Below are 14636 nucleotides of genomic sequence, written 5' to 3'. Positions count from 1 at the left end.
TGCCTTTGATGCAGCGGCCAGAAGAGCCGGACCAGCTCTACCACAGGTGCAAACAAGTGGCTTTCCTGGTGAAAGGACCCTTAGTGAGTTTCTTGCCAACTGCATGCCTCTCTCCCTGAGCCCTGCAGTGGGGAGGCTTTGTCCTTCATGAGTCACAGCGGTCCTGGTCCTGTTTACCCAGTTCCAGGGTGTTGTAGAGAGGCCCTGTGTGCCAGGACCCAGTAAACAAGAGCAGAGCCAGGCGCAGGTGTGCACTTAGAATGACCCTCCATTGCCCCTCAGAAAAACAGGCCTCTCTAGTTACTCAGAGAAACCCTCGGTCTAGAAAGGGCTCTTTTGGGCCATCCCCACACCTCAGCATTTTGAGGAAAACCTGCCTTTGCAACTTTAGGTTGTATTTGTCACTTAACCCTGAGAAAGCCATACCTGGTCTTCCCACAGTCCTTAAGGATTTCATAGGCACGGTCCTTTCCAGTTTGTTAGCGGAACAAGATGTTTAAAAATAACACTCAGCTGGTGAGGTAGAAAGGCTGCCCTTAATGCCTTTGGAAAGAGGAGAAAGGGACCCCCTTCCCAAGTCTGGCCATGGAATTCTTTGAACACAGCAGTGTGGCAGCTCTGGGTTCTGCCCTAGGTTGTCAGGTGACAAAACAGGCCCACAGAAGGTGTTTGTGTAGGAGCCTGCGCTACAGGGAAGGGTCTGCCACTAAGCCGCAGCTCCAATGCTGAGGTCTGGCACTGGGTTCCTGTGGCTCGGGAAGTCTAATACAGTTGATGACCAGTTGTCCTGATCATGCAGTGTGGCTTTGACCTACATGTTCTGATTGCACAATAAAGAGATACTAGCTGTTCTTGAATTTATAGGAAAAGGATTTTGCTTTTGCAATTTGATGTTTAAGCTCCAACCCCAGAAGCACGAAAATAGCCACACTTTTAAAAAATATTGCTGTTTAATTTTCTAGTCATGTACTTTAAAAAGCCAATACAATTAAGACTTTCAGTTATCTTTCATATCTACCCCTGAAGTCACCCCACAGGCAGCTATGGAAGCACATAAGACTTGTTCCCATGGTGGGCACATAGGAAGGAGATTGGGTATCTAGAAATGGGAATGCAAGCCTGTGTAGCTGATAGGCTGCCCTGAGGGTCATGGGGCACTGAAGCCGTAAGTGCACAAGGCCCGCCTTCTGCCCTCCCCTGCCCTTCTGGCCGTTGCCTCTGCGCTAGTGGATGCATTTTCTCCCAAGGCTGCCCATCATGAAAGCTTGTTTTCCTGGCATCTGTAGGCCCTACAATCACAAAGGATGTGTAAAAGGGTTGTCACATACAGCGGTAGGTATGTGGAGCACGCAGGCAAGCAGTGAATTGTATTAGAGACATTTTATTGAAAATGCGAAAATAGGAAATGTATTATAGCCTAAAATAAATTACATAACATATACAGCATATATTTATATCTTTAAAATATTTTTGTTTAGGTTCTTTCAGTCTAGTTACTTTGACTAAATCAGGAATTTAGTGAACTGTGTCCATAATTTTTTAAAGGAAAAAAAAAACCCGCTTTCCAAAACTTAGAAAAATATACTGCACTAAGAGGATTTCCAATGCATTATTCTGGGGTATCACATAGTGACTTTGATACTTGTTTATAAAATGTCTTGCTTTATGGTGTGGAGGGGAGTTCCATGTTGTTACCTGTCGTGCAGAACTGTGACTGGACAGCAGGAACAGGTAACACATCTACATCAGAAGTTACGAGACAAGAACCTGGCATTAGAATGCTAGATTACGACTTAAAGCTCTGCTCGCTGTAAAAACGAAATGGACAGTTAGAGAAATGGACAGTTAGAACGCTCCACTCCTCGCTCTAGCGCCATCTTGAGGGGAGGCGAAACTCATGCGGAAGGAAGGAAGGATGCTGACATTGGAGCTGCACTCCTGTGTCAACTGAAAAGTCAGCTCATGTATATACACCGTGGGGTGTGGCAACTCAGTGAAACCAGGAAAACAATGAGATGCTGATGATCAAGTCAGTTTGTGACTGATCCAATTTCTATGGAGATTACACTTCCATTATGTTGGCCCAGCACGACCACCAGCTCTTCCTCTGGGAGCAGGGAGACTGTGGGCTGAGCCTGGGGTTCACCAGTGTGCACAGCAGATAGTTCATGACTCCAGAGTGAAAGGGTACGATGGCCACCATGTCACATTCTTAGAGCAAGTCAAGGGAGGCTGAGCTTCAGCCTGTTGATTCTTAGGAGGCAAACATGAGCAGAAAAGAGTCTGGCCCAAGAGGCAATGGCACAGCCCAAGTCCTTTGGTTCCAAAGTGGAGATTGTCCAAGGGGTAGAAACGTCGACCAAGAGGCAGCTATATGTTTTGGGTTTATGAAGCAGGGGCATGAAGTCAGCAGTTCTGAGTTACAAAGTGACAGTAAAGACCTTTCTTCAGGTCCCTGCGTCGGTGAGCATACCCAGTATGCTAGAGAATTTATACGAAACCTCTAGATCAAGGCCTCTTTCATAACCAAGAATAAAAATTAAACAACAGAAAACAACTTGGTGGGAGGAGAGAGATGACTCTTGTCCTGACTGTCCCTGCAGTGCCCCTGGTGGCCCGTGCTTACTCATTTTCCTCTCTCATCTCTACAATGTCTGTCACCTCCTCTGTCGGAGGCATGTCGGTCATAGCCGAGTCTTCCCCCTCAGTGGCTGACTCATTCTCCATCTTCTTTTTCTAGATAAAAGAAAACAGGTCAGAGTGGGTGTGCACAGGACACAGCACAGCGCTACTGTGAGCGGGAGTCGCCTTTATGGTCCAGGCTGAATCTAGTTCAATATCCGCCTTTCACTGTGGTTGTTCCCATACCTGTTGTGTGCTGGGTACCAAGGGGAACTTTGTCCGTCATGTCTTTGCTGACATGCTTTGGAATGTAGCCTGGGACACCAGCTCCCTATAACCCTAACAAAGAGAGGCATTGCTCCTTCCATCCCCCCAAGCCACCAGTTTTGAATCTTCTTCTCTAGAGCAGACCTTCCACCTGTCATTAGTGGTGACCTCTGTGACAGCTCTGGCTTCATCTCTGTCCGTTGATTGCATATCCTTGTTCCTGATGGCCTCATTGCCACACTGGTGGCCTCTTGCAGCACTGCTCTGTCCGAGCCTCTGGTTCCTCTCCCCCTCCCGTGTTGGCTTAACAGGGCTTCTGACCCCAGAGAACTCATAGAGCATGGAGAGGAAAAAATAGTCCCGTGCACTTTGAAACCCCTGCCTTCAGGACAGACTAGCTCTGTGCTTTCAGGGTGAGGGCCTGTAATGGAGTGGGTACGGTGTGGACAGGATAGGGTGGCCAGGCAGGATTAGAACAGACTCCTGGACTAAAGCAGACAAGGGAAATTATTTGTGAAGGCAGAGAGAGGACCCAATTGTCCCCAAAGCTGTTACCATCGCTTCTCACCTGCTTTCGGTAGACATAGCATGCTGCGAGGGCAACCATGGTAGATTCTCCCACAAACCCTGCTAGAAGGGAGCCCACACCTAGTGTGGCTCCGTGAACCCTGAAAATGAAAACACAGACATATTTTGTCTGTTAGGACCAAGCGTGACATGACTGAGCTGATGACAAACTCAACTGATGTCGCTTAACCCCACGTGTACTGCACATCAGCGAGGGATGGCGCAGTTGCTCCCTCCATTGTCCTCAGGACAGTATCTGATGACCACCCACCTTTGAGGTAGACCCGTGCCTTTCCTCCACTGTCTACACATTCCTTACCACGGGAATTGAGCCCTGAGCGGCTCACCTGTTTCCAGGCTAGTGTGGGCAGACAATCATCCTGCTAAATTTCCTGTCTAATATGCTTGGGGACTTCACTGGGTTACGCAGATTGAACCCTTCACACAGGATAGTTTACTGGCAAAGGACTTTAAGCCGCATGTATGTGCCAAATGCTGTGAACACATACCCCAGGTAAGGCAGGACAACAAGGCTGGTGATGAGGACAATGATGCGCAGGACGGAGCTGGGCGCCAGAACAAAGGTCTTCTTAAGTGTCATCAACCATCCGGTGAGGTGAGCTCTCACAGTCACTGTGAGGTGAGAAGGACGTGTCAGCTGTGGCCCTGCTTCATCCCGTCCTTTTCTGCTGACCCAGGACGGGACCTCTCAACGCTACCGGCTGCAGGAACTCCCAGCCTAGCTGCTGTGACCCGGGACTGGTCATTTGTTTTCCTGTGGTTGCTGATCCCTGCTTTGGAGGCTAACTGGGGTCAGGCCCCCTTCCTGCCCAGTCCTGTGTAGGAGGTCGCTGTAGGGGGTGCTGTGCTGCACTGAAATAACTGCCATTCTGAGGGGCCTGGCTGTCCCCACCGATGACCTTGACCAAGTATAGCTCTGACCACCTTCCTCTAAAGGGAAAGCTTTGACTAAAGAGGCCACGTGGAGAGAGCTGGGTGAGCACAGAATCTGGGACCAGAAGCTGCCATCAGCCTTCTGTTGTCTGAGAATGACCTCCTGCCCCCACTTTCCACCATGACTTCTTGAGTCAGCCATGACCACCTCACCCTTAGGCCTTTTCCTTTCTTGTCATGTCATGGTGCCATTGCTCATTTGGTATGTCACTACTGCACAGTGACTGCACATAAGTCTCACTCTGCGCCTTACCTGGCACTGGGAAGAAGGAGAAGATGCGCAGTGGAATGACGCAGAGCTCTGCGAAGGCAAAGTCCACTCCAATGATGTCTATCAGAATCTTCTCAGACACGCTGGGGGTCCAGAACATGACAAAACAGAGCTGCAGGGTGCGGCAGGACAACAGTGAGCCAGGTTGTAAGGAAAGGGCATAAAAGACATGACACGGTCCCTGAGTGTTCTGGGGAGGTAAACATGCTCATTGGGAGTCCCTGGCACCCCAGGTTTGCAGCTACACATCCCTGCCTTTCTCATTTGCCAGTGTCGGGTGGGCACTGGGTGTGGCATTGGTTCACGTGCTACACTTGCCCCATAGGAGTAGCCAACATGGCAGTCTACCGTAGGTGGCATCTGAATGGGTAGCTAGACCTGGAAAGGAGACCACTTTGCTTTTACTGAGGCTCAGTCAGTTCTGGACTGACCTCTGTCAATACAGCTTTTGCGCCCTTAGCAAAAGAACCTGAAAGCATTTGGAATGGTATACGCCACACTGACATGTAGAGTCATCTGCCTGCTAATTTTTGGTGTTAGGAGGGCAGGGGAAGAAACAACAGCCACAGAACCTGGAACTTGAGCAAGCAGATGGGTAAGTATGAAAGTTCAGCAGACTCTAGAAACTGAAACCTTGATCTGACAGAAATGCAGAACTTAACCCCCAACCCCTTTCTCCCAGACTAGGAAGTGGGGAGCACAGCCCGTGGGCCCATGGAGGTCTGGCTAATATCTGCCACAAGCAGTTCATACACTGCACTGGTGGCAGCTTGGGATGTGTCCCTTTAGCTGTCATCAGATTCATCTCTGGATAGGAAAACTGGTGCCCGGCAAGGCTGAGGACAGAATTCTGGGGACTCCAGGCAAGGGGACATGTTGTATGTCTCCTTTTCTCAGGTCTCAAAACACGGGATACCAGCTTAGTCTCAGAAGCTAGATCAGCTTTTCATTGGCTAAAGAAGGATCTGGAATTCCTGATAGTTTTAGGCTCCCAAAGTCACCTTCTAGCCAGTGAGCAAGTCAGCTGTTAATGTTCACAGCTGCCATTATCTTACAAATATAAACACAAAAGAAACAAGACAGTGCAGAAAGAAGAAAAAATAAAACCCTGTCTGTTATGCTGACATTCTGACTATTCGTGGGCCAAGAACAGAAGTGTTCTAGGACATGGAACAAGAAAGAGCCAGGGATTAGGAGGATAAACATAGACCCGAGAAAGGCATTAGCTGACACGGGTTCAGGATTCAGCCTCGTGACAGCTGATGAGTGAAGGTAGGAGAATGAGACTAGATTGCTTTTCTTTTGATCAAATAAATCTAATATTCTGATATCAAGCATTCCAGAAAGAGGGAACAGTGAACCTTTCAAAGCTGAAGGAGGAAGTTCAAGACAGGCTACCTTTAGGAGGCCCACAGTGGATGAGAAGAGTCCCAGCAGGGCACATCCTCAATACTGGGGACGGAGCTGGCAAAGGACCTCCAAGGACAGGATTCAAAGGAAGTTGACTTCCCCCTAGATTTCTCAAACCGTCAATGATATCTAAAAGACCTTTCCAGTACTCAAGGCCTCAAGACAGTGCCTTCTGCATTGGTTACTTGTCTCAGCTCAACCTTAGGAGGACTACGTAAGTGGGCTTTTGGAGATCAGTTTGCAGGCACAGCCGTCTCTGTGGGGATGGCGTGGGAGCAGATCACACTGCACTCAGTCAGGAAGCAGATGCTCATGCTCAGCTCGCCTTCTGTGTAATTCAGCCCACAGAATGGCGACCCATCCTAAATGTGTGTGGTATCTCACCCCAACTACAATGTAGGAATCCCTCAGGCTTCTGCAGAGGTCTCCATGGATTCTAGGTCACCCCGAGGTGACAATATTAACCGTCACGCCCTCCATACACACTATTCAGAACGTTAATTGGGGCACAATCTGCCAAATCAGGAGTCGAGGAAAGAAAAACACTTTGACAGGAACATGGGGGAGACTGTCAGGGGAACTCCAGAGAAAGGCACAGGGTAATAATCCCAGGCAGGGTGTGCAAGGTGCAGGCCAGCAAGTTCTACAGCAGGTAAGAGGAAACCTGCTGCATCGGAGTGCATCACAAGAGATTTACACAAACACACAGCATGGAACTAAACAAGGGTTGAGAATTTGGAAAGCTACGAAAAATGAGAATGACTGTTAAGTATCAGGACTTGGCTATTATAATTCTTCCAAAGCATTTCTCATAGTTGACCAGTTACAGTCCACCCAAATGACAAATGGGGTTGTAGGTGGCATGCTTCTAGAGGAGACGGAGCTGGAAAGGGAATGGGTGGGGCCATAGGTTGAGACATGCTAGTTGGGAACAATCCTAATAGAACCAACTTTAAACTTTTTGCTGATTATAAAAACCTTAATTTAAAAATGTAATGATATACTTTTGAGAGTAATGTTCAAAACATGCCAGTTCCATAAAATATCTCCTTTTCCTAGTAAAACCGGATGTATTGGAGAGTGACTTGCTGCTGTGTGATAACAGTACTGAGACAGTGCAGCGGTTGCACTTGGGTAATCTGAGTTTCACGGAATCAGCCTGGCCACAGTGAGACATTAACACACCACCACCAAACAACCTTAGCGGGTCAGCATAAGTGTTTTACTTTAAACGTTCAGCAGGCTTTTCCCCGTGACTCACCAGCATCTGGGAGACTACTGGTCATAGCAATAGATGCTACCCATCAGTCACCCCGCTTGCCATAGGGATTCATGCCATCCTCACTCCCTCAGATCTAGCAACCTGGAGCTTGGGAACTTTACTGCCTGAACAACATGGACAAATGGCCTGCCACCTTCCCCATTGCTGGTGTCAAATAGCATGAAATCACTGGTGTCTAAAGCAGTGTCTAGCTCCCAAACAGCACTGGGTATAGCACTCCCATTTATCCTGTGTCGCATCCCAGCATCCGATTAAAGACCCCTCCTTCAGTGCTGCTGCAAGTCTCCCCCAAGTCTGTCATGGGTCTTTCCTTGATGAGCCATTCTGTGTTTCCTTAGTGGGTAGAATGTGTCACGGGGGCCATATTCTGCACAGAACTCAGACTTCCCAGAGAATTGTTGCTTTTTTTAATTTCAGCCTGAGATGAAACAGTGCCTCAAATACAAGTTGCAAGCTCTCTGGGATTTGCAAAACCGGTGGCTTTGACATCACAACACACCAGAGAAAAGAAAAGGCAGGTGTAATTGCATGCCAGATATATGGTAGAAACATGCTTGTAATTCTCCCGCTGGCCTTTCCACATAGAGGATGCTTACCTTGAAGCCTTTGCTGTCTTGTAAGAAGTGAACTCCCTAGGGGAGGGCAGTTAATCAGAGAGCAGATCGGCAGCATGATCCTAGGTTGTCAACCACACATGTACTTGCACTTTCTACACACATGTACATGCATTGTCTAACCCTTTGTCTTTTAGGAACACTGAAGGTAGAAGCCATTGCTCCAGATAGCAGAAGGCCATTAAAGAGCAGGAGCCCTACATCTGGGAAGCCTCTTTTTCCCTCTCTCTGAAGTCAGAAACTTCATGCTTCTAGTAAGAAAATGGTGTGTTGCTTTTCAACGAGTCTTCCACAAGGGAGTATTTACTGTACTCTTCAAAAGGGGACATGTAAACAACCCAGAAGCAAAGATCATTTACTAAAAGCTAGTACACCAACCTTCAGGTCAGATTTCATGCTCTAGCAAGATAATTAGACCCCGTGTTTCAGAAAACAAGAACGGAGAGCTTACTCAACAAGCGTTATTTTAGGAAACGTCATTCTACTGAGTTCAACTACTGTAGTCGTAACTCAGAACATGCCCTCCTGGTTGACCATGACACGCTGTGTTCATCAAATATTTGCAGAGGCCAGTGACATTGACTTTTCCAAACCAGAATGAAAACCTAATGAACTGCTGGCAACAGACGTGAGACTGGAGTGGCTGCAGGGCTGGGTTCTCTTCTGCAGAGTTTGCAGTCATCATCTCATCAGGAAGGAAATGGAATAGCCCAATGCAGGGCTGGGTTCTCTTCTGCAGAGTTTGCAGTCAACATCATCTCATCAGGAAGGAAATGGAATAGCCCAACCTGTGCACAGCCTTGGGTTGTCTATTCACTGTCTAACCAAAGGGACCCAGGCTCCTTAGAGATATCTCAGTCTACAACTAGAGCTGAGAACAAGACTCATTATCCTGCAAGATCTATAGTGCTAGAAAGTACGGAAGTGCCCAGAATGCAAACCAATAGTACATGTCAAGGGGGCACCAGAGCCACAGGAGTCCCCAGTAGTCAAGATAGGAATATGAGCAACACAATAAAATAGCTTTGTTATGACTCGAAGCATAAAGAGCATCTAAAGCCCGTGATGATTGAAACTAATAAGGGGGGGGGGGGAGGAGGCTAACCTGTGAGAAATCCTAAACAGCCCCTTAATAGTTCTCTCAGGAGGGTAGAGCACACTTTCCAGCCCATTTGTGTGGGCTGACCAAGGATAAATCATGTCACTGCACACAGAGAGGTGGAGAGCTGCCAAACATCATTACTGGGCCAGGTGATCAAGGTCAACAATGGGGAAGTCTGGGTAATGGAGTTTAAAGCTGTTCTTTAGCATGTCAAGTCAGAGAACACACAAAGCTACTGCCAGGATAAGAGGTACATCTCTTGTTGGGTGTCCTCAGGGTTCTGCTCTTACAGTATTGCTTAGTGATATGGCTTTTGAATTTTCCTAAGCTTCTACTTTTGAGGAATTCACACAGTTTTCTCCATGGCCCAATAATTACAATTAGCAGTGAAGGAGAGATTCTGATCTGAAGTTAGAAAAAAGGAAGATGTCCTGGAGTAAATTCCTGGTCAGGGCATTGCGGCACACACTTTTAAACGTAGCACTCAGGAGGCAGAGGCAGGTGGATCTCTGAGTTCAAGGCCAGCCTGGTCTACAGAGCAAGTTCCAAGATACCCAAAGCTATACCCTGTCTCGAAAACAACAACAAACCTGGACCATGGCATCACTGTAATCTAGAGCATTTACCAGAAATGTAAGTACAGTGCAGTGGGGCTGAAATCTCCCAATGGGAGGACCGGATTCCATACACAGATCAGGTGTCATGGTGACTAGGCGTTTCCCGTAACTAGGCTCCAGCCCACCGGAGGTGAATGCTTACCATTCCTTCTAAATATTTTGCTTCTGGGTAAGAATACCTCATCTTCTAGATGGGATCTTGCCCCTTATAGCACTACTGTGAGCACCACCCTCCTCAGAGGTAGCTGTGTGTGGAGTTGGGACTGGCCCGCACTGTCATAAGGTTTAACTGAGCAAGGAAATCAGTGTCAAAGTGTAGCCAAGGACCACTGTGCAGCCTGCTGCCCTTGATTGAGTCCGTGTCTTCTGCTGTGGTCCCTATGGCTTCCTGGGAGTCCAACTAACATCGACAGTGGACTCGTCTAGGTACAAATGAGATTAGGATTGGTTTCATTTCCCTGTCGATATTTATCCATAGTTTCCACAAAGAATATTGATGACAATGGGTGGGAGGATTTGGCTAGGCAATTAACACATCTCAGTCAAGAAGGAGAAAGCACGCATTTCCAGTGTGGAAATGCTGAACGGCGCCAGGACTGACTGACTGCATATTGGGCTGTCGGAATGACAGGAGTGACTGCTGGCGGGGAGCGAGGCTGGAGTGAGCCATCCGCTAAAGAGTGATAGGAAAGGCTACAAGAGACAACACCTGGAAGGGCAGTGGGAGAAGCTGGCTTTGGTAGGCACCCCACCAGGAAAGAGAAAGACCCAGGGAGGAAAACCCGAGAAGGAAGGATCACTGACAGGAATGTGCAGTGGGCAGAGATAGGGACTTCTTATGTAAGACCAGCCTGGCAAAGAGCTCAGCCTGCTGAATGTAATGGCCGGTTATATACATCACGGAGTAAACAGGTCTTGGTTTTCTATGCTGAAGCACTAGAGGAAAAAAAATCACATGATAAGATGCTGACGTGGCACTGACAGTCTCCATCTGGCCTGCTGGCAAACACAGCCATTACATACTGATGAATAATCCGTAAAGGAGTTGATGCTACCGTTTTTTTTTTTTTTTTAAAGCATATTCATGGTGAAAATAAGCAGCTTCAGATGTAGTTTTACAATCCCTCTTTTTTCCACAGAGTAAGGAGATAAAAATCATCCCTCTGAGGTTTAATGAAATGACGAAGAACTCTTTCTTCTTGAGAGCCCAGTTGTCATTTCTACTATGACCCCAGATTCCTGATACGTCACAAAACACTGCTTGGAAGAAAGAGAACATTTCGGACAGCAGGGGGTGCCATGCACCAAGCAGAGCAGGAACTGGGTGTCACAGCCCTGACAGCTCCACAGGAGGTATCAACATACTGTTCTTTCCAGTTCTTACAAGATCTGAAGGATGCCTAGAAAGTTCCGCATGCTAGCTTCAGTGTAGCTTTTTAGTAAATTCAGAATGTGGAACGTAGGGGACCGTACATAATGAGTCTCATTCAGCTGAGTGAGAGGTCTATGGATGGGGGTTTTAGTACAACCATAGGAATATACCTCACTGTATAGTCGCAATGGGCAAGATTTTGTATTATGCATGTCTTAGTACAACTAATATGTTTTCAAAGGGTGCTGAGGAAATGGATCAGGAGATAAAGTTCCTGCTATGCAAACCCAAGGACCAGAGGCCAGATAGCCAGTACTCACCTACGATGATGTGAAGACTGTTGGCTACCTGGACTCTCAGTCCTTGGGAGCAAAGACAAGGGGTTACTAGTGAAAGTTGGATGACTAGACTGGTTAGAACTGGACAGCTCCAGGTTCAACAAAAGATCTTACCTCAAAAAGTAAATTAGCCTGTAATGGTAGCACACCCCTGTAAGCCCAACACTCAGGAGGCACAGGCAATATACATCTTTGTGAATCTGAGGCCAGTCTGGTCTACAAAGAGAATTTTACAATTACCAGGTCTACAAAGAGACCCAATCACACAAAGAAAACCAAAAACCAAACATGAACAAGAACTTTTGCAGTTGGAGAGATGGCTTACTGGTCAAGTACACCGGCTGCTGTTCCAAAAGAGCCAAGTTCAATTCCCAGCACCCACATGGTGGCTCTCAACCACCTGTGCATACAGTCCTATGGGATCTGGTGCCATCTTCTGGCCTCTGAGGGCACTGCATGCATGTGATGTCCGTTGATATATTTAGGCACATACCAACACACATAAAACAAAAGTAATAAAATAAAAAGTATAAAGTGGAGTGTGATTGAGCAAGAGCTCAGTCAACCTCAACTTGAACACACATGCAGAACATGTATCTGCACACACCCATGACCCCGCCCCTCAAACATACATATAAATGACATCAAATTTTGAGAAAAGGGAAAGAATTATTACACAGCATGCTTGACCATCTGTGTTTTCAAAGCACATGTGGATATTCGCAGTCCATTATAAGGAAGGCTTGGAGACCAGTTTATATAGTTTAAGTGCTTCTGAGTCTCTCCAACCAATCAGGCAAACGCTCAAATCTGCAAGGGATGCTGAATTAACAAGCTGACCCTGACAGCTTCCAGAGAGCCGGGCGGGGAGGGAAACCGTTCTGTGGGAACAAACTCTGAGCAGTTACCTCAGGCCAAGAACTTCCCATGTTATTTCACATAGTCCCTATACAATTCTGGGATGGCGCCTCTATCACAGATCCTCTATGACAGGGCCTTCTCCCTATTTCCAGGATTTCCGAAGGCACTGGAAAGAACCCCATCCTGTGTCTTGCTATGAGAAAGCCGCGACCTCTGTCCATTTACCTTCTATCCCGCTCTTTCCCCGGCACACAAAGGAGCCATTTTCTTGTGCTAGATAATGGAACAGTGAGGCAGCAGTCTCCACCTCATGGCAGGGGAGGGGCTGCAGCAGAGACAATGGCTGACACAAGCAGCCTTTGTTCTAGACAAAGGGTCAGCTTGGTACCAAGGCTAGGCCAGGCCTCAGCAACACCCAGGAAGGCTGGGTGACAGCTGCACGGGAGGGTAGTTTAGCAACTGGGAGGTAAGACTCGGTCATTCACAGGACTTCAACAGCTAGTCTGGACAAAGACGCCACCGGAACAGAACCACCAATAGTGGTTTTTAACTTTTAGCGACTTGGGTGTTGACATTTTCTGGTATGTGGGGGGTCTCAGAAGAAACAAACTTTCCTGAATTGCAGCTTTTCCCAGAATAATGGAATGCTAGCAGGTTGGCCTGCTGCGGCCAGCATAGCACACTCTACCTGCTAAACAAGGCTAGCAGACAAAATGGGAGCCCTTGAGGTACAGCAAGCTGCTCTGAGATGGGTAAACCAATGGCATGAGATGCCTTGCTGACCCCATCCCAGCCTAAGACCCCTAAGCTGGGCATCTGTGATCCAGTTCCTCTGTGTCAACCAGTGGTAGGTGGCTCTCCTAGGGAATGGGACACCCTGAATACCAGCATATAGGTGACCGTGCTTCTTTTCAAAGGTGGAGGCAAAGTGGGTGTGTAGAGCTTTGAGCCCACTGATCCCACTAGTACTGGATCCCACCAAACCCTTTTACCAAATTCCTCCTCCACAGGTCTGCATGGCCTCTGCTGGGATGACACTCAGATACTTCCTGGCATCAGGGCTTGAAAGACCAACTAGCTGTAGAGTGAGCACAGGCTTGGACTGGCAAAAAGACTCCAGGGCCTCGGCAAGTGCCTGGCTACCCTCTCCTCCCCAGAGGCTCCCAAGATCTGTTCACTACAAACGATTCAGGCTGTGGCACCCTGCAGTAGCAGCTCGTACCAGATTAGGGCACGGCACTGCCTTAAAGCCAGAAAGAGTGCACAGACTGCATGGGGGTGGGGGACTCTGAAGGCCAACAGGAGGGATGCGGAACATTCTGATAATGAAATGTTCAGAGCCTCAGATCATGCTGCCAATTGGCTGAAAGACTCCCAAGTGACAGGCGATGCCAGAAGCAGGAGTCCAGTAGGATCCCAAAGGAGGGTTCCAGGAGGGTCCGAATGTGGCTGCCGAGGTCCTGCTGGGCTTGGGCTTATTCTGGTGCCCCGTGGCTAGTTTGTAAACACCTGCAGCCTTAAGGCCAGGTCAGACCTGATTTATAATTTGCGTTTAATTTTTCTCATAAGAGCGACAAGGGGAAAGAAGAAAACTCCGTGGGCTGAAGGGCAGTTTTCCCACATCTCCTGACATTTATGTGGTCCTCACAGAGGGTCCTCTGTGACATCCCGATCATGTAAGAAACGTCAATATGCATCTTGGCTACCAAATACCATACAATTTGTCTTTAAGACAAGGAACTCAAATCTTTTTGTTTACCTCATCTTAAGACTTTATGCACATGTTCAATCCTTCTCACCCAGTAAAATGTTTACTTACACAAAAGCTCTAGCCTAGGAATGCGCCAGGGCGCAGTGACCCAACAGGGAAAGGCTCAGCCACCACCACAGTGAAACCAAACGCACGTCCTGTCTCAGTGAGCTTGCTTCCCAGGCACACCTGGATCAAGAGTGAAGTTTGCCTTGTCCAGACACTTCATTTGGAGTGACTGGTTCCTTCTTTGTGACCCGGAGTTTATTTCTAACAATGTCTGATCCATTACCCTCTTCCCTTTCACAGTGGCTTCCTTTTGTCCTCGAGGGACACACCCCAGGACTCTCAGTGGATGTGTGAAACTGCATAGTACCAAATCCGATATATACATTTTTTTTCTTGTGTTTATATACCTAACATAGTATAATTTATACATATAAACAGGAGGTGATTGACAACTAATAAATTTATAATATTATACTATATTGCAACAATGCACTATAAAATTTATGTCACAATGGTCTCTCTCTCTCAAACCGTCTGGGTGAAGTTTGATGATATGGGTTAATAACGAGACAGACATTACTAATATTCAAATCCCTGCCA

The 14636-nt window shown here is 47.5% G+C and overlaps 1 protein-coding gene across 1 annotated transcript in view; it reads right to left on the bottom strand.

Moving 5' to 3' along the window:
* Positions 1-1361: 1361 nt before the first annotated feature.
* The window catches only part of ANKH (ANKH inorganic pyrophosphate transport regulator), a 119145-nt gene continuing 105870 nt past the window's right edge, over positions 1362-14636 (bottom strand). The window contains exons 9-12 of the mRNA XM_080933593.1: positions 4664-4793; positions 3966-4089; positions 3458-3557; positions 1362-2736 (exon numbers count right to left, since the gene is read on the bottom strand). Coding sequence (XP_080789719.1) covers positions 2623-2736; positions 3458-3557; positions 3966-4089; positions 4664-4793 — 468 coding nt within the window. The 3' untranslated portion in view covers positions 1362-2622. The remainder of the gene's footprint in view (positions 2737-3457; positions 3558-3965; positions 4090-4663; positions 4794-14636) is intronic.

The sequence above is a fragment of the Micromys minutus genome (assembly GCF_963924665.1).
Source record: "Micromys minutus genome assembly, chromosome: 20".
Taxonomy (NCBI): Eukaryota; Metazoa; Chordata; class Mammalia; order Rodentia; family Muridae; genus Micromys; species Micromys minutus.
This window is presented reverse-complemented; position numbering and strand designations above follow the sequence as displayed.